Genomic DNA, 21,239 nt, shown 5'->3' on the forward strand with positions numbered 1-21,239 from the left:
AACTAGCGCTTAAGGCGGTTGCTATATAAGTGTTGATACTAGTTGACCGGGGTCTATATGTGAACATTAATGAGGTTTGATGTTTTTCTCTCGTACTACTGTAGATTTTTTCTTTGAGGCTTTTCCATACTGTATGTTTGGCCACTATGATTGAGCATTGTTAAAGACTATCTCCATATTGAGTTGTGCCATTCCTCTTCCCTCCTGAACAGGACAGGGCCCTGAGAGTGTGCACATACTCAGGTAGCAGCAGCGACACTGAGACAGAACCTGAGAGTGAAGACGACACGCTGGCCTTCACCCAGAAGACCCTCGTCAACAAAACAAAGACCAGGAACCAAGGTCAAGACCATCCCAGAATTCCACAGATCACAAGATTGCTATACATTTAGAGACTTAGAGAGATTTAGTGAAGAGATATTTAGTACTAAGATGTATTTTTTCTGTCGAAGTTCAAGTTCATTGTATTTCATTGACATGCTGTACAGTAGTAGACACACATCTCTGAATTGTGTGATGAATACATTTCAAAATGTTAAAACAATAACACAAAAACGTACAACAACAAACAAACACCTAGTAATAAAGGTGGACGTTACAAATTGCAATTGTTCTTCTTTGAAGGAACAGTATATCATGTTGCTGTCATTATTTTAAATCATGTTCCACAAATTGAAGTGTAAGTTGTTCTCTCCACAGTGGACCAGAATGAGGAGACCATGAAGAGGAGTAGTGTGGGAGTGTCATTGTCGATTATGGACTACTATCAACATGACATGTTCTCCCACCTGGAGAAGGAGGACCACAGGAGTGTCTCTCAGTACAACTTGTTGCACAAAGACTTGAGTTTAGAGGGCAACACAGGAGACAGACAAAGTGTAAGTAATCCTTTGATCTAAACTCCCTCTTATACCTCATATGCTAAGAAGGTGATGGGATGCATCTGTTGAGATTTGATGATTAGGTAGGAAATAAATATCGTGGAACATTGCAGTTCTGTATGGTTCATCCAGCAGAACACTGACTTCTAGGCATAGAAGTCAGTGAGTCACACTAATGACATAAGGACTACGGCATTAGGACAGACTATCGGTGGTAACTTGTAGTTCTCTTTTTTGTCGTCTCCTGCTGGTATTTGGAGTGTGGGGCAAAGTCACGAAACACAAAGATTCATCTTCATGGTGGAGTTTTTTTCTCCAGTTGAATTGTTCACACATTTTCATAAAATGGGCCTCTAATTGCTTTCGATCGGTTTGCCCTCTTGTGTCATGGGGTATTTGCCTACCAGTATTTAACTGCACTGAATGACAAATGAGGATCATGGACCATGAAATGGCCTCCGGGCCCCCTGTTCCCAGCCCGGTGCAGAGGAATAACCTCACACAGTGTCCCCCCTACCGTCCTGACACAAAAATCCATACCCTGTAAAAGGATCTGACTCAACATAAGTTTGACGTAAGAGAGCGGGAGAGAAGAAAAAAATAAATATATTATGCACATTCCTGACCTATGTGGTAGCCTTGTGTTATACAAGAAATGGAAAATAGAAAATTATGCTCTAAAGCCTATGACTCCCACACAGATAGAAAAAATATGACTTAGTGTATGATAGTGTATGATAACTGGCTTATAGTGGCAACCTTGCTCTCTCTTTAGGGACAAAATAATTGTGTAGACTATTAAGAAAGGCATCTTAATCTGCATACTGGAAAGAATGGTATGCCCTGTCTGCACTGCCAATGTTTGGCAGTTTAGAACAAAATGAATACAGTTGAGATGTGGGGCTCTTACTGAGGTCTTTGAAACAAGGTTTAATGCGTGGTTGGGGACTGAAAGCTAGGTGAAAGCATTGCTAGGATACTTATTAGTCTCTGAATCAGACAAAGATAATGTGCATCCAACCTGCAAGGAAAACAACCCAATAAAAGACCACAAAGACAACAATGACTATCGTATCTAATCCTCAAAATCTATTACTGTCCGCTAATTGGTTTTGGTAGATACCCCAAGAAAAATATATCTTGACACACAAACAGATTAAAACATTGAATAGACTAAACAAACACAATACTAAAAGGTGACGATCTCTGGGGACTCTAATCTTTTTACCAAGTAGTTACTGTACGGTCCAGCCCCTGGTTCCTTTTATAAATCATTTGACAGAATGCTCACGTTGACGCCACAGTACGGATAAGCATTGAGACAAGAAACGGATTTAAAAGCCTTGAACTAATCATGATGATGAATGACCACTTTTTCAAGCCATTTACTCCTTATTAAAGCGTCTTTCTCTGGGACAATGTTTCTACACAGTGTTTCCTCTCTTCACCTGTGTCCAGTCTTGCATTTGCATACGTGCGCCGGTTTAGGAGTGAGACATCCGGCCCGTTATCACCCTGAAGTTTGGGATAGTTTAGGAAGGTGCAGGGCGTGCGGCGTGCGGCGTGAGCACCAAGCCCTGGTGATTTAAGTGCCTTTAATAACCTTTCACAAACACTCAGGAGAGTGATGTAAACCTCAGCAGCTCCCATCAGAGTCCTCATGGCCTAGGCTGGCCCTCATTCATCATCCTGACACCTACTGACAGCCCTGCCACTGCCGTACCCCCTCCTCCCCTCTGCCCCCTCTCTCTCTCTCTCCAATCCCCCCTCCCCCACATCTCACCTCTCTCTCTCTCTCTCTCTCTCTCTCTCTCTCTCTCTCTCTCTCTCTCTCTCTCCCTCTCTCTCTCTCTCTCTCTCCCTCTCCTGATGGGTAATAGAGATTGCTGCAGGCCTCTCTGACAGTTGAAAACAGCATTAGATGCTGTACCGAGGCCGAGGCTGTAGGGGCCAGGGCAGAGACGACTAGGTTCTACTTCATAACTATATGATATCTATGCTTGGAACGGTTTGTTACCTGAAGGTGTAATGTCATAGATAAAAATAGGTGGTTTTTTGTTTCGTTTTTTACATGTAGGCTATGTACAGTGGGGAAATATGTATTCAACACACCAACACTTTTTTCACAATTCAACATAATTCCATTGCAGCTATTCACATTACATTTAGACCAGACATTGGTATTAACTCAATAAAACTACACAGAAAAATACATTTTAACACTCCAATCCATAAAGCTCTGTGCAATAAAGGGAAATGACACACGAAAAAAGTATTGAACATGCTAACTGAATTGATTTAATACTCGGCGGAGAAGCCTTCGTTTCCAATGACAACTTCAAGACGCTTCCTGTATGAAAAAACGAATCTTTCACAGTGATCAGGTGGGATTTTGGTTTTACTTTTCTTCAGTAATGGAGTCTTCCAGGGTGATTGCGAATGGAGACTGTGGCAGTGGAGTGCATTGCCTATTGTTTTCTTTGTGACATTTGTGAGGACCTCCTGTGTGTGGCTAGTTGATAGAGATGGAGAAATCCGTCGGTAACGAGGGCCATTACTATGCTGCTCAACAATTATGTTGCGAAGGTCTTGGGCGAGCTCTTTGCCTCTACTCATCATGAGATGGGTCTTTCTTCCATTTTTCTTTTTCAAGGAAAGTACTTATCCACCAACATGCACAGGTAGGAGAACTGATTAGTGGCATACACTGGTTTAGTGCTTTTTCTTACTGTATTCAATACTTTTTTCCTCTATCATTCCACTTTATTGCACATAGCTTTACCTTTTCACATAGATGTATGGATTGGAATGTTGCAATTTATTTAGTTGTGTAGTTGTATTGATGCTGTTAGGTCTCAGGGCTAAGGATAGGAGAAGGGGAAAGGATGAACAGTGCATTACTGTGTTACATAAAATAAAAATGTTTCACATTCAGACCAACACATAAATGCTATAAACAAATAATAGAAAATAAAGGAGTGATTGTGAGGTGTGAAAGAAAGTCCTGGAGAGAAGCACTAACTCTTCAATCTATTTGCCATTCCTCATTCTCACCTTCGACCTCAGATCAATTGCCGGAATGTTGCCAGACAACAAGAATGTTTTTAAGAACTTTGTGTCATGCTACCATTTAGTTCTAGTTTTACCTGACGTGCTCCTGAGGAAATGTTGTTCTTGTGTGCTCAGCTGTGTGAGCTTCAGCGAAGGATATACTTTAACTGGCGCCTTGGTCCTGATGGCCAGTGGGTGGTTAAGGCTGGTATGGGGGTTCAACCCATAGACAGGGTTGGTAATTGTGTTTTCACCAAATCACATCCAATCAGAGATAAGACCCCTCACCCCCACCCCCCATAGAGATAAGGAGATATCAATGGTGCTCGAAGAGGAGCAGGACCGTGATTGCTGTTCCTCACTGTCACAGCGGATGGCCACACTCTAATCACTGATCACAATCAAGTCACACACCCACTGCGCCCAGTGCCTCCAAGATCTTCTGAGTCAATAGTGGCCAGATGCACCCATACACTGTATATACACTGTATACTGGCACATATGCTGTATACAGTATACAATACATACACACAATCAATACCGAACGTTACAGCGTTTGAAATGTTCATTTCTTTTTTCATTTCAAACATTTTCATTGTGCAGATTTGTTTGTTGTTTACATGTTTTAACACATGTTCTAATTGTGCTGCAGGTTTCTTTATTGAAACAGTGTGCGTGTTGTTCATAAGACTTACTGTATGTGCATGGGTATGAGCTTGCTGTGGTGCATGTGTGAATGCATTAGTGTAGCAAACTGTTTAGCAGAGTGGATCTTGGCCGGAGTCCTATGGGAGCAGTCATTTCTGGGGGCACCTGGCAGTAAAATGCTTAATGATGAGGAGGTAGAACAGCCCTAGGGGCAGTCTAACCCCTGGTGGCACCTCTGTGTACACTCAGCCAGGGAAACGTGGAGGGGTTGGCCTCTCGCTAGAGCGAAATGCAGTTACCTTGAAAATTGTTTACTGCCCTACAGACAGAATTTAGCGAGAGATACCAGGCTCGCTGCAATGATACCCCGCTGCATTTTAACAGTCCCCTGTGCATTTAGCAAAACGTTGAATTAATGATTCATTTTCCATTACATATTCGTGTTGTTATTGGCCGAAGTTGAATTACATGTTTGACTGATTTTCGTAGTTAGTTATTGTGACAACATCATCATCATTCCTACTGTATGTGATTGTGATAGAGTAGGTTGCAACATGTTACAGTATATGCCAATCATGTTTTGTTTTTTTCATGCTGTTTTGTTTAGTTGAGGGTGGAACGATTTGGAGTAATTTCACCAGAAAAGGGAAATGAGCTCAGTTATCACATGACTAGACCCTACAGTGGATACTGAAGATATTTCTCAAAAGTGCATTAACAAGACCCACAGGGCAGGTGTGATTCATAATGAAACTGAAATTAGGAACAAAGCTTTGCTGCACATTCCAAACCCCACTATCAATATGATGTACTGGCAGAGAACCCCTCTATCAATATGATGCACTGGTAGAGAACCTCACTATCAATATGATGTACTGGTAGAGAACCTCACTATCAATATGATGTACTGGTAGAGAACCCCTCTATCAATATGATGTACTGGCAGAGAACCTCACTATCAATATGATGAACTGGTAGAGAACCCCACTATCAATATGATGTTCTGGTAGAGAACCCCACTATCAATATGATGTACCGGTACTGGTTGCTGTACAGCAGGTTGAGGTTAAGCTGTTTCTGCTAATTGATTGAGAGTTTAAGGGGGCAGTCTTTTGACTCTTTTGTTTTCGACATGTTTTCCCCAGCCAACAGCTATCCTTTGTGTCTCTTGGGGAATACATGATTAAACTAATCCACAAAACAGAGAGTTTCCAAAGGCTGCTGACAAAAATGTAATAAAGTTGTGTCAAAACAGCTACAAGGAGAATCTCGCCTAGTTGAGAGAGATGTCTGGTGGCAGATTATCCCAGACAGAATGTCCTAAATCATGAGAGCATGAACAAATCACTGAATAAATAGAGACTTAGAAACAGATACACAGAAGTAGCACTAGTCAAATTGGTTTTATAGTTGACTTACTGTAGGAGATAAGACCTTATGACAGATTTTAGTTCTTTCCTGTATATTCTTGCCACAAACTGACTAAATGTATTTTATTTTGTGGGAAAATGTTTTGTAATTAGCAATATCTGTCACGGTAGGGGAAATGTTTCTGTTGGATTAAACCTGGAAGGTAATAAAGAGGATCCAACCTCTGTACTAACTACTGTCTGATGCCCCACAGTTATACTCAGATGCCATAGTCTGACAGTGAAGTGTGACGCACATGACATTAGACCCAGTTTCTCATTCTCTCTCCCTCTTTTGTTCTCCTCCTCTTAACTTTAGAAAGGGAATGAGCTGGACCAGAGGACAGGCAGCAGGCTCCAGCCAAGCTCTCTGGATGTATCCTTGGAGTCCCTGAACAAGCTGAACAGCAACAGCAGCAGTGGGCTGTACCAAGAGACAGAGCTGAGGGGCAGCGCTGGGGACTGCTCAGGTGGGGAGAGGGAGGACTGCTGCAGGGCTGACGAACCCTCCTCCTCCAGCTACTCCAGCAAGCCCGGGGTGGACCATGTCGGCTCGCTCAGCGACTCCCTCTATGACAGCTTCTCCTCGTGCACCAGTCAGGGTTCCAACGACGTGTAAAGGCACAGACACAAACACTAACACTGACGTAGTGTGCTGCTCTCCCTCCAACCAAGCACTTAGGACACCAAGACAAACAGTGATGTCATGATTATATGGATCACATGAACCATGGCTGCATGTATGACCCGGGACAGTTGGACTACAGTAGCATGTTTCAAGGTGTGGACATTACAATATTAGACTGTGTCCTCTTGCATTTGCAGTTATATCTTGATCCCCATGGGGAACTCCTTATCATTGCACTGTAACAATTGCTGTACAAAGTTTGTAAGGAATTTAAAGTGAACATTTATTAGAACACACAAGTAGAGTACAAATAACCAAATCAAACCAATCAATAATTTCACCAGGTTCGATTGTCCTTTCTGCCTAGTAGTCTGAAGCAATACCCTCAAAATCCATGCCATTGCAGACATACAGTATATTGTTTATGTGCACTATGAGTTATCATGAGTCAATGTATTTGATCAAGGTAGGCTCATGTGATCAAGGTAGGCTTAGACATCACAAGTACTATAACATAATACAAATATGCACAAACAGAGTTCTAAGAAAGCCATTTTCCCAAATTTGGTTTTAAGACTTCTGTGGTTCAATTGCCTGTTAAAAATGGTGATCTAAAATCTTCCAGTCAATAACATTACAAACATTACAGCAGAGAGTTCATTCTGATCATTTTGAATCAACTGAGGTGATTTCCATTTGAGTGTCCTTGATACATGAATGTTCTCATTTATTTCGACCACCAATGCTTTTATAAGAATAAGAATTAGAGGTATTAGACTAGAGGTGTACCTCCAGGTAGAGAAAATCAAGGGAAGAAAATGGATGGCAGCAGTTATAACTGTCAAACTGAACTATAAGTGCTGTTGAGTTGGTACTTTAAGAAATCACTATGTTACCACCATTTAATTCGATCACCTATTATTACAGCTGAACGCAACATGTAACTGTTTGAATGGTACGTAGGTGTAGACCCATGTTCTGACATAAACAATAACAATAAACATAAACATTGCATAACAAGGTTTATGGTAGTAGCTCAGGGAAGATAGAACACTTATATTTATAGTAGCCATAGTAGTAACCGTGCAGTTAAGGTTACTCCTTATGGAGAATAATGACACTTGAAAGTGGAAAACAGATATTTTTGAAAAGTAAACTCTTCATGATAACAGAATTGCATAAGTGTCTAAATATTGTCCCTTGTAGCTTACCTGACATGTAAAACATTCTTGTTTTTCCTTTAATGTTGTATATTTTGTTTCTGTATAAAGATCTGCTATAAGTTAATATCAGAACGGGCATTGCTGATTGGTATATGCAAAAAAATGTTGTTAAATCATTGTGTTATGTTTGCCAATCATTTAGCCTTCTTTATACAGTGCATCTACTGATTGAAAATGGCAAAACGTGTTTCTGTGTTTATAAAATTCTGTAGGGTTTTCTTCTACAAAATGGTTTCTTTTGTTCAAAAGCTACTGCTGCAACCTTTATCACTTTATCCTAGAACATATTTGAACATAGGAAACATCATGCCAAAATTATGGAATTTGACTCTGGTGCTAATCAAGAGAGCAGACTGTGTTTCATTGTTTAAACATTTCTATGAAACTGTTAATATGTATGGAGAGAGTCTTACTAAGGACTTCTGTATTTTTCTAGCTGTTGAGTATTTATACCCCACTTTTTGTACATGAAACTGTATAGTAGTGTAATTGTCCTACTTCACCTCTCTCCTTAACTGTTCCTGTTTAAAGAGAATCTGTTACCAGCAGTGTTACTTTGGTAATTATGTGTGCAATTTTGGCTGTTACACTAGACTTTAATGCTATATTTTATGTAATAATTTCTTAAATAAACAAAATTTAATATTTCCTCATTCAAACGTGTATCTGCTTATTGCATGTGTGTCTGATAATTGCTAATCTGCTAATTGCATGTGTGTCTGATAATTGGATAAAACCACAATTTCTCGATTACGCTGTCCCTGCTTATGAATTTCCATTAACTATGTGCCCAGATGTGTGATCATTTAGAAAAAGCGCCAGTGTTTCCAGGCTCTTAGCATTGATGCCTTCTGAATTTCATCATAGAGCATTGTGTCCAACAGGGATCTAATTCTAACTGGACAGAATGAACCAGAAATGAGCCATAACATCTGACAAGTCATTAGCCGTGCATTCTAAGGCTACTCTGATAGAAAGGACAATTACCGGTACAGTTTTTTGAATAAATCATTTATTTTCAATTGTAATCTATTCACACTTTACTATAAAAGACCATTTTCATTACTCCAATGGTATAAATGGTTTTAGGTTTCAACATGTCGAAACCCCACAGTTATGAGAGGGTCATTTACATAGCTTTAGAAAATCTATCCCATGAAACTGCTGTGTTACAGGCAGTGAGATCAGATGATTGTATACATTTGAGTGGAAAGGTGGTTTTGAGCCAAACAGCAAGCAAATTATTGCTCAAGTGTTTTCTCCATGGATGACATAACACTCCATCCACAAGTGTGTTCACTGTCAACAATTTACTCTCTGAAAGCACCTACAAAGCACTGAACACAGGGGATTTATAACAATTAGTGTCTTGATGGGTGATTATGTGAATATAAATAAAAGTAATTAATTAAACCACTCAAGAGTGACTTCTAAATCCCTGACTCTCTCTCTCTCTCTCTCTCTCTCTCTCTCTCTCTCTCTCTCTCTCTCTCTCTCTCTCTCTCTCTCTCTCTCTCTCTCTCTCTCTCTCTCTCTCTCTCTCTCTCTCAATAGAACATGTTAGGCAGATCTTAACAGATAACCTTTAGTAAGGTCAATACAGAGAGTGCACCTTGCATGATGCAGTGCAGTACAGTAAACAATACAATACAGTACACTTACTAAGATGCTTCGCAGAGATACCAATAATAATAGTTTATTTCAGTAGGGACAGATACAATTACAACATTGATACATTGTATCATTAAGTCAGTTGCATTGTAGGCCTACCATCATGCTTGCTTTAGCTTGCAGCATTCAGGCCCTGAACACAGCAAAGACCTAGGTTCTAGGCCCTGGACAATCTAGACATTTGATGGCAGCTACTAGATTGTAATCAAGTGCAATACTGAAACACAACAGTGAACATTTCAAACCTGCAAACTGCGACACTTTAAATGAATGTGCAATAATACTATGTGCAATATGACAACCCTCGGGTACATAAGGTTCAGAGATAGGAAATGTTAGAATAGGTATAGCATAGCATAGAGTACAGCACAGTGTTTTATTTGTATAGTATAGTAGTATAGTATAGTGGATAGTGTACATAGCCTTTATTTATGTAAACCAGCTCTTTTCCCTTCTTGTTTTTAGTTTTTTTTTCCTAGCACCAGGGGAGCCCCCCCTCCCAAATTTCGTTGTTTGGTACCTGTACTTAGTATATCAATGACAATAAAGACCATTCATTCATTCATTCATTCATTCATAGTTGGACAATCAAATTAGAAATGAACAGAGAATAAAGAGAAGTAATGAAAGATCAGGATAACATAACCAGATTTATATATATATATATATATATTAAAAAAATCTCTCAGACATGTCAAATGATCTGGATGTGTGTTCCAGAGATGGACGCCTTTTACCGAGAAGGCTGATTGGGCAAATACTCTTTCACATGACATTACCATCTGAAACATCTTGAGTACATGCATCTGTATTCTAATGTTGTCACGTTTAAAGCAAGGTAGAGAAAGTATGTCTCAAGAGCTATAAGTAGAACATAAGACACATGTAGTTATTTTTTAAATCATATAACTTTATTTTCACGAATGGATAAAAGTATAATCAATTCTCAACCTTCAAGCGGCTGACAGAGTGCACGTTGGCCACATATCTAATCATGAATGAATGAATGAATGAATGAATGAATGAATGAATGAATGAATGAATGAATGAATGAATGAATGAATGAATGAATGAATGAATGAATGGTCTTTATATAAGCATTATGTGGTGGCAATTAAGAGTTAGGCTACTTCTATTTGCAACTACATGAACTGTACATTTTCAGACTCTAGAAGAGCTTCCATCACGTGGTACTCTTTATGATTTCTCCCCTTTCCAATATCACTCGAATTGCGCGACTGAGTCTCGATCAGTCCGTCTCTCTCCCGGCGGTGCGCATCACACTGCACCGCGTTTTGCGCTTCCTTACATCTTCACCACGGATGCATCGACGGGCTTTGCCATCGTCTTAAAGTTCACCTGGTCTGATGTTTTCCATTCAAGCGTCATTTGGGAGAGGATGCGGCTTCTCATTTACACAACTTTATTTGGATTTGTCTTCAGAACAGGTAGGATTAATTTATGTCAAACTTCAGGGACAGCGTATTGCCACATTGTTGCTTGCAGCGCTTCATTCAAACAGAACCATGCATGTTGGAGCACATTCAAGTTACGTGTCAACGTGTTAATTACCTTCCATCCTCCAAGTTTGGCGGGTGACAGTATGAATTAATAATTTGCTATAACTGGTTTATGTTAGAAAATAGGATTTAGATCACTTCCAGAATTCCAGGATCTGTCGGCAGCCACTGGAGATAATTGTATCGATGTGTGGCTGTAACTATTCACCTGTCTTTTTTATGCAGTTATCACTAGAAATGTCCAAGTTGCACCGAATTTTGATCAGTTTCGTGATGAAAATACTGTACGTCCTGCGTCCAAACCAAGGGTATTGCGCATCACAAGCTATTTCCAAAAATGTAACTCAATGTTTTTAATAGTTATGCAAATCTGTCTTTTAATGTAATAACATTGAACTCATATTTCAATGATACTGTGTTAATTATCATACTTTAAAACAAAACAAAATGAATGATGAATGAGTGCACCTATACCCAATCGGACTCCTCTATTGACGACTATAGGCTGTAGCCTACAAATTATTATTATTATTTGTTTTGGCATATTAAACTCACATGCTACTGGGTGCAAGTGGCTGCATGCCTTCATTGGGAATAACTGTTGTGAAATATGATGATACCATTACAGGTGAAGGATATTTAATTATTATTAACAGCTAATGAATTGCTAACACATTGCGTCGACCATGCAATTCAGCAGCATCTCTTTAACGTTGTGCATTTCATCATGTTCAAATGATAAGGAACACCATTAATCAACAATTGTCAGCACAGGACAATGTAGTAAAATGTATGTGCTAAATAGGGTAGTCCATCATTCCATGCACACTGGTGAGGAATACTAATGCCAATACATATGCAGGAACTGTTGACTGTTGACTTGTCAAGGTATAAAGAAATGTGGGTCATCTCAAGCCCAAATAGATCATAGTAGATTGTACAGATGTTTCCATATAGTTGAATGAATTAAAATAGCAATGGGCAGCTTTATAATAATGTATGTACGTATAACCCCACCCTATAGCCAGTTAAACAAATTGCAGTCTGAGAGCCTGTGTAATTAGTAAGTCTTCTAGGAGAGGTGCTGTGGTCATATAAACTATGGGTTGGAGAATCAGTTCTGTGCTAAAAACTAGTTTTGTATGATTTGGGTTTAATTACATTTCATATATTAGTTACTCACCACCACCATACACCATCATTGTTGGTGTATCATCGTCATGTCTGTTTCATTTTGGACATTTTGCCATAGAAAAGTTAGTTGATAACAGTGTTTGAATGGATATGGTATGCATATACCTGAATATTGTACAGTATACTGTCCTTACCTAAATTTTAATCCCATGCAGTGCTTTTTGGAGGTCAAATACTTGGACAGTAGATTATGTGTTTAGCCGGCCGCCTTATGAGTTTTTAAACATTTGGTTGGCTTAAAGTAATTAGGGTATGATTTTGTTTTGGATCCTTTTCAATTGGATTTGTGCTTGATGGTGCTGTCAGACTTCAAGATTAATGACTGCCCCTATTTAAATAATTAAAACAGTAATATCTGTCACTGAGAACAAATTGCCTATAACCATGGCATTGAAAAGAATGTTTTATTATTAACGTTGCACATGTTTGTTTACTAACTTTGTTAACTTTCATTTTCATACACTGTAGATCTGACATTGCATGTGTTATTTGTGTGCATCTACAAGGCAGGGCTATAAAATGGTATTTTCTCCAACTAATTCCATCTTTATTTTTGACTCAGCGCCAGCTGAAGTCTGTGTATTTCTTCCTGTGATGGAATGCAAGAAACCGCCCTTTGTTTAGTTAATTTTTCATTCATTTATATTATAAATTAGTGTCAAGACGATCCTTGAATCCTTTCAGTTTCATATAGTGTTTCATAGAGTTGCTATGCTATTGTTGGGTAGTTGTTGTAGCCTATCATGGATTGTCATGGATTATTCTTTCGTGGGAAGAGTCAGTATACTAGTACCACTTGGACAAAATGTGCCTACAGTAAATTGGGCAGTTGGGCAATATTAATAATAGTATAAGTTTAGTGCATCACTAAAAGCATTGCTGTGATTGAATGCTATTTTAGTTTTGTGAAATACCACTGCTTTCCATTATGGGAAACCAAAATATATAATGCAGTATTAGGCCTATATAAATGTTCATTATTATCTTATGATTCTAATCATTTTACTCATACTGTAGGTAAGGCATCTGCTAAGAGCATTGTGACCGTCACGGTAAAAGCTTTAAGATAATGTGCTTGCTTGTTATTCAGAGAATGGTCACTCCAGTCTCTTCCACAGAGTCTAGCCCTGGTTCTCATATGGTATAGTGTCTTAGATAGCTGTGCAAGTTGACTCATCCTTTTAAAATACCTTTTTAAAATGCCTGCAAAGAGACCTTTTCATTTCAAAGATGTATTGCTCTCTCCACTGAATTGCAGGGTTTATTGGAATGGCCATAGATCACGAAAGCACTTATTCTTGATTTGTTTTGATTCAAACATCCAGTTATGCCAGGGTTCAAAAATCCCATGGTCCCTGACGAACCATTAGAACATTAATGTCCTAATGAATGTACTGCTGTGCTGTGGCTGTTAACCCTGCTGTTCATCTGTCCTCGGCAGGACAAGCTCTGCAGATCCAGTGCTACCAGTGTGAGGAGGTGAAGCATAATGACTGCTCCACGCCGGAGTTCATCGTCAACTGCACCGTCAACGTGCAGGACATGTGCCAGAAGGAGGTGCTGGTGATGGAGGATGGTAAGAAGAAATGTCTCATTAGCCCTTTCTTCTGATGAATTCACTATAGTATATATGTTACGTGTGGGAATACGGTACATGTGGGAAAACTAGGGTTAGGGTTAGGTGCTAGGGTGCTAGGGTGCTACGGTTAGGGTTAGGGTTAGGGTTAGGGGTAGGGTTAGGGTTAGGGTTAGGATTAGGGTTAGGGTTAGACATGCCAGCATGTACCAAGTCGACGTAGCACCTAACCCTAGTTTTCCCACATGTACTGTATTCCCACATGTACCGTAACATATACACTATATGGACAAAAGTACCCATATGTGCTTGTTGAACTTCTCATTCCAAAACCATGGGCATTAATATGGAGTTGGTCCCACCTTTGCTGCTATAACAGCTTCCACTCTTCTGGGAAGACTTTCTACTAGATTTTAGAATATGGTTGTGGGGATTTGCTCCCATTCAGCCACAAGAGCATTAATGAGGTTGGGCACTGATGTTGGGCAAGAAGGACCAGCTCGTAGTCCAATTCATCCCAAAGGTGTTCGATGGGGATAAGGTCAGAGCTCAGTGTGCAGGCCAGTCAAGTTCTCCCAGACCAAACACGGCAAACCATGTCATTATGGACCTCACTTTGTGTATGGGGGCATTGTCAAGCTGAAACCGGAAAGGGCCTTCCCCAAACTGTTGCCACAAAGTTGCAAGGATACAATTCTCTAGAATCGCATTGTATCCTGTAGCATTAAGATTTCCCTTCACTGGAACTAAAGGGCCTAGCCCAAACCATGAAACCAGCCCCAGACGATAATTGTGTCCACATACTTTTGTCCATATAGTGTATATTATGCCATAAACCATACACTCCATGGAGACAGCATATGCATTAAATATACAATAAGACAAACCTTACTACACACATTGCTGATTCAGGTAAACCTCTGCCATAAAGTGTCTGCCAGGGAACCACATTTGGAATGTTGGAAAATGAATGTTGTCCTTAATGATGTCATTTCATATAATGTCAGTTTAAGAGTAGGAGCCAAACTAATTTACTTTATTTGCTGCAAACATAATTTATCAAAATAATAAATTTGTTTACCGCAATATTGTGGTAGCACTCATATATATTGTGCGAAGCACTCACATAATGTGTTTATGATATATGAAGACATCTCTACCACACTAACTAAGGAAAGTTGGAGTTTTGCTATTGAACCTGTCTCTGGAGACTAATGAATTACAATGTAAGGGGTGCAGTGTTCTAGTTTTCCTAAACACTCATGTTTCAATTTAGGGTTACACTGATTATATGGACCTCCCACCAACCCTTCTAATTATGCACTGTTCAGCTGCCTGTGATTGGTTGGACTGCTCCCCCTGACTGTCTTACCTGAGATCTCTAAACATGTCAAACCAATATGAGCACAGACAGTAGGTATTCAACTCCAGCTCTCCAGCAATGTTGTCGCCATGCTGTCAGTTCCAAACTTGCACAGTCGAGTCGTGAGTAGCCAACAGGATCATTGAATACGCAGCAAATGTACTGTTAGTGAGTCGTATCCACAGGGTCACCTTGATGTTGTTTGTGTCTCAATAGCCCATCTCAGTTTCGCATAAGGGGTGCTTCCTGCCAGGCGTCTGCTCATTTATCACACACCTTCTTACCTCCTCCCGTGGGAAGAATAATAGCTCCCCAAGAATGGCAGCAAATCAAAACACTCCGCCCCCATTAGTCAATGCTACATTTATCAAGATGTTGCTACCTTTCACAATCTTAAAGCAGAGTTCTCATTTGTTGAGATTACATTGCGATTGTTGTTGTCTGCAGAAAGATTCTAGAACTGCATGTTTGAATTGACTTGAAGTGGGGTGGCTAGAGGCAACATTGGAATGAATCGTGCCATTTGTGCTAAAGGCACCAAATTTGACACAGAGCAAGGACAGGTCTTAAATATATTTTTAGCTATAAAGCCATCACAGATTTGGTTTCAAACCCCTCTGGTGGCCATTTTCAAATTGGCCACTAACCATTGCTTTGTGGCTGTGACCACAATGATGTTTAATGGCCATACAGGAATACATTATTTGTGTAGTAAAACCAATGATGGTTTATAATGTGTGTAGGAGTGTAGTGAACACAAACAAATAAATAGTATGTTTATCCCTAGTTTAAATATTTTACATGCAAAGAAGAATACAATTATATATTACTCTCAATTATATTATCCTCTAGTACAGTATATTCTGATTAATTATGATATGCAACATGACTCCTGTGCCTTTTATGATAAAAACACAACATTTGACAGAGAGCAAGGGCAAGTCTTAAGGAGGATTTTTAGCTAATGGGCCATCATAGATGTGGTTTTATACCTCCATGGGGGCCATTTTGAAAATGGCCATCAAGTATTGCTATGGGGCCAATACCACACACATTTTTAATGCCATAGTTGAATAAATGATTGGTGCAGTCAGGCCAATGACGGTTAGTACTGTTTGTAGGGTGGCACATATAACACTTTATAATAAAATAACTCTGTTGTAAAACCCATGTCCCTCCTTCCCTGACCTTTCCTAAATGTCTTTAACAAAACACAAAAACTACATTTTAAGTGAGAAGTTATGGCTTGTCAAAAACCTCAAAAGATAGGAACTTCAAAAGTAAAAAAAAAAGCACCACCACCCATAACTTCAGTTATGCACTAACAAGGTTTTACAACACGCAGCTTTGTGTTGGACTGTATGTTTGTCGTTGACTTCATCTACCGTACTTCAAACAACGTATTGTTATTGACTACAATGTCATCACCAATGGGAAGACTGCTTAGGATTAAAATAATGCTTTGGGTGCAGTCACCTTTGTTATATAACTTTGCTACATACCTTTGTGACCTTTATGTGTTCCCTGTCTGTAAACATTTCCCTGTGTGTTATCAAGCTCACTACCACAACGATTACTGTAATACTGCAAAGACATAACTTCTGTGTCAAGTCGGCTAATAATGCCATAGCATTTATGTGTGCTTGTTTCACAATAAGCCTGGTTGTGTTACAATTGGAATATGGATAGGCTTAAATTCGGTTTAAATTAAATGATGTGTGTAAACTACCAAACACATACCTGCATCAGTGTTTCCTTAGCCTTTTGTCTTAAGCAGTAGCGCAGAAACCCCCAGATCAGCATCCAGGATTGACTTTTAGGACTTTTATAGAACTGAGGTTTTCAGTGGGGCACAACAGAAGACCTTTGTACAATGGAACACTGACCTGCATATTGTTCTGTATGCAGCCTGACCTCTATGGGTGTGTTTGATCATTCTGAAGAGTAGGAATCAGGCTGTTTGAGAGAACCGTTGGATCCTAATCAACCTGCCCGGTGGTGAGCATATGTTGTTTGAAGTACAGTAGACCAACATACAGCACTATAGCAGGTATCAAAGCTGTGTGCTGGAAAACCTTGTTAGTGCATAGATGATGTTATGGTCGGTGATGCTCATTTTTTATTTCCTGTCTTGTGCACCTTTTGATAAGCCATAATTTCTCACTTAAAATGTTTTTTTTTGGTGTGATTAATATATGTAATATATAAATATGACATTGACTGACATGTTTCGATACAAAACAACACTTCAAGTGAGATATTAGGGATTTACATAATATTAAGGATGTTCTTGTACCAGCACAAATTGCATGAATGCCGCAATAGTCAGACAGTCAGGCTCGAAGTTCCCATCAAAGTACAACTATGATGGGAACGCTGACTCTAGCTGCTGTTGTTATTGTTATCAATGCTGTTCTCTTGTTTGAAACAGTTTGTATTTGGCATGGGCTATGGCCACAACTAATTTGTGCTTTATTCAAGCGATTTTTTTACATCCATTCTTGGGTATTCTCTTTTCTTGTATGCATGTAGTTTGCTAGCAGCTTCCTAGTCTGGAAACGTAGTGAATGAATGTCGCAAATTATTGCCTGAGTTTGTACAATAATTACAACCAGAAAAAATTATCTTCCCGATGGTCAATTGGTCCGCAAGTCGGCATTCCAATTTAATGTTGTCGAAAAATGTAAATATTACTTTTGAAGTTTGACACACTCGTCAGTCAACTAACACAGCTTGTTTTGTGAGCCTGCTAACAATGTAAAGTAGTGTTAAGTGGTGTTAACAATATAAAGTAGTGCTATAGTTAACTACCCATCCCTCCCTATCTTCCGTGGGAAACTGCAGACTCATCTCTTCAGGCTACACCTTAACTGCTCCTCCTGAGACATCTACTACCCCCTGCACTGTTTCTCCAGAAACACCTGCTCCCCCCCCTATACTGTTTCTCCTAAGATTTCTACCACCCCCATGTACTGTTTCTCCAGTGTCTACAAAAAAAAAATAATCTTCTTCTATCACGACGACTGCCAATGGCCACTGGTCTGAACTTGATTGATTGTAAGTCGCTTTGGAATAAGGCGTCTGCTAAATGTCAAAAATGTAAAAAATCTAACTTGGTAGCAGTGGGGATTACTCACCGAATCCATTGCATTGCAGTATTTTGGCTTGACTAGCGAGTTTGTGTTGGGATTTTCAACAATGTTGAAATGTATTTCCATGTTTCAAAATAAAAGTCTGAACATTTTGATGGGTTGCGGACTTGCGGCCCAAATGACCAGACCATGTCACATACAACAATCGAAAATAGCTGTAATCACAGTCAAACCACATCGTGTTCACTAGTTTATTGATTTGATCTCAGTGAATATCATAGCCAAGCTCTGATCCATCCATCCATCCAGGCTGGGCAGCACATTCAACAGCTCTCACAGCACAGCAGCCAGCCCAGCAGCAGTGTTGTTATTTGTTGTTGTTGCTTCTGTAACATTCTGGGACATTACCTGATGGAGCACGAAAAGTGCATCTTAATCGGTTGTGTAGAAATTGCTGTAGGTCTGACTAGAAATGTTATGCTAATATTTTAAGGTCAACTAAACTAATTGTTACAATATTAAGGAGATGTGTAGACAGTGGCACGGTGAGCAGACATACAAACTGGCATAGAAAATCGATGTTCAAACGGCTGTGAAATTAGCCATTAGCCATAACTAACTTTGATCGGCCAATAGCGTTGTTACAATTTCAAAATCACACAGAAAAAAATAGACAGATAATAACAGTTTGGGGTGGCTGTGGCGCAGGAGGTAGAGTCGCCGTCTAATGGTCACAAGGTTGGCAGATCAGCGGGCCCCGGCTGGCCACATGTCAAAGTGTCCTTGGGCAAGACACTGAACCCCAAAATTGCTCCCAGTGAGCGGGCCAGTGCCTTGCATGGCAGCTTGCCGCCATTGGTGTGTGAATGTGTGTGTGAATGGGTGAATGAGAGGCTGTTGTAAAGCGCTTTGGAGCAGCTTTGGAGCAGTTAATCTAGGGCAACATCTCTATAGAAGTCAATAAAGTGGAGTAGGTCTACATACATTTTTAAATTTGAAATGGGTTTCTAGCTCAAAATAAGAAAAAGTAGATGCATTTAAAAATGTCCCATCAAAGATCAATATCCATTGGAAGGAATAGGATGTAACACCAATTGAAGTATAGCTTTATTGAAGCTTGGCTCAGTTTGACCGACGGTCCAATACATTGTACCGGCTAACCCTTGGTTTATCTCTGTAATCTCCCTGACAGTTTCTCTCTGTCTCCTCAGGCATACATTACCGCAAGTCCTGTGCCTCCTCTGGGGCCTGCCTCATAGCCTCGTCAGGCTACCAGCAGTTCTGCACTGGGAGGCTTAACTCTGTGTGCATCACCTGCTGCAACACACCCCTCTGCAATGGACCTCGGCTGAAGAAGCGCCCAGTTCCCCCCAATGCAACGTCCCATCCACTGCCCTCCTTCCTCCCGGCCGTGCTGGTCTATCTGGCTCTCCTCTCTCTGACATAGACACAGACAGATTCCTTCTAAACCCTCCAGGATCCCTACAGCAGTGGCCCTGCTATTTTCTTGGAACTGAACACTTGCATTGCCTCCTCTGTCCTTCCTAACTATACTATACTCTCCAAACCCTCTTCAGCATCACTGTGCTCCTGTTGTAAATGCAGTTACAGTTAATGCAGCCAACACTTCAAATCAATATCTAATTATTAGGAGTCAGTCGTATGCATAGGCGGTGAATACTGAGCCTTTTCCTGTGAGAACTATGAGTAGAGGAGATCAGAATGACAGCTGTGGATAATCAGGCAATGAGTTGCTTAGGGATTTCAGAGAAACTGAGATGTTTGCATCATTTACTGTTTTTACAAAAAGGTCAACCTAAATTTCAACCTACATTTTCCAAAATATATGTACCAATCCCAGATCCCCCATTTGACATTCGTCATACAGTTCAGTTATACATACAATTCAAATAAACACATGTCACTGCAGGACCCGATATAGGATGCCTGTGTTTTTTGTTCAGAAGAGAGAGAGAGAGAGAGTTGCTGTCATTGCAGGAAGGTCATTTTTGTGTACTGTTAGTGTCACTGCTCCACTGGCACTATTCATAACTCTTTTAGTAGGCAGCAGCATATGAATGTTTTAACAAAGACATACAGGACTTCTGCAGGACATCTGAAAAGCATGGAGAGAATTTAAACATAACGCCCCAATTCTATTCTATCACATGCAGAAAGGAGGTCTCCATGACAATACAAAATATTCTTCTCCTTGTGTGGCAACAATAAATGTATGGATTAATGTCCATGGAACAGTAATGTTTTAAGTATAAAACTAAAGCAAATGGTTAATGCATTCATTATTGATATTCTGGAAAACCTTTCTGCATTTGAGTACCTGTGAGAGACTGTTAAAGAGCACAGTTGAAGGATACATTCATTCTAAAACTCATAATGTACAAATACTGATGATAATTAGCATACTTTATCTATCTATTGATGTTTTCTTCTTAATGTATTGCCATGTGTAAGTCCCGGCTTGCTTAGTTGAAAAGGAAGGCCACTCACACAATGGCACACCTTTTAGGTCTAGAATTTAAAACACAATGAACACTGGAGTGGCTTGGACTAACACATTCAACAACAATCTCTATCACAAGTCAAATGTATAAAAGTAGAGTAAGTATGTAACACTGAGACCACCAATGAATTTGGCATGAACGTGAAGCACTCTCCATAAAACAATATACTTTATTATATGAATAAGTAGGCTACTTCATGTTTTAATAAATGTTTATTTATTTATTTATTTATTTACGGTAAATGGAGCTGCATCTCACACGTTCAATTTCTCTCTTTGTTTGAACACGAACCTTCAGCCTTCACATTCATATCAATGAATTTGGGGAACAGGTCTTCTGATTGACCCCTAAAAAGGGCATTCACATGATAAGCGCAAGAAAGGCATTGCGCCATGCGAGTCATTGGGTTGGTTTCTAAAACCCCCAATAGAACGTCCCTCTGCATTTTCTTAGAATAACCA

At 39.8% G+C, this 21,239-nt stretch overlaps 2 protein-coding genes across 2 annotated transcripts in view; both read left to right on the forward strand.

The window, feature by feature from the left end:
* Nucleotides 1–8,434, forward strand: part of LOC308157534 (nck-associated protein 5-like) — a 116,529-nt gene extending 108,095 nt beyond the window's left edge. The window contains exons 18-20 of the mRNA XM_080531113.1: nt 213–342; nt 700–878; nt 6,309–8,434. Coding sequence (XP_080387239.1) covers nt 213–342; nt 700–878; nt 6,309–6,608 — 609 coding nt within the window. The 3' untranslated portion in view covers nt 6,609–8,434. The remainder of the gene's footprint in view (nt 1–212; nt 343–699; nt 879–6,308) is intronic.
* A 2,476-nt stretch (nt 8,435–10,910) lies between these two features.
* Nucleotides 10,911–19,703, forward strand: LOC308158236 (ly6/PLAUR domain-containing protein 1-like; the record flags this gene model as incomplete). Its single annotated transcript, XM_080531830.1, has 3 exons — nt 10,911–10,959; nt 13,667–13,801; nt 19,468–19,703. The coding sequence occupies 3 exons, from the start codon at nt 10,911–10,913 to the stop codon at nt 19,701–19,703; spliced, it is 420 nt and encodes a 139-aa protein (XP_080387956.1).
* Between the last annotated feature and the right edge of the window lie 1,536 nt (nt 19,704–21,239).

The sequence above is a fragment of the Nansenia antarctica genome, assembly GCF_963989245.1.
Source record: "Nansenia antarctica genome assembly, chromosome: 5".
NCBI lineage: Eukaryota > Metazoa > Chordata > Actinopteri > Argentiniformes > Microstomatidae > Nansenia > Nansenia antarctica.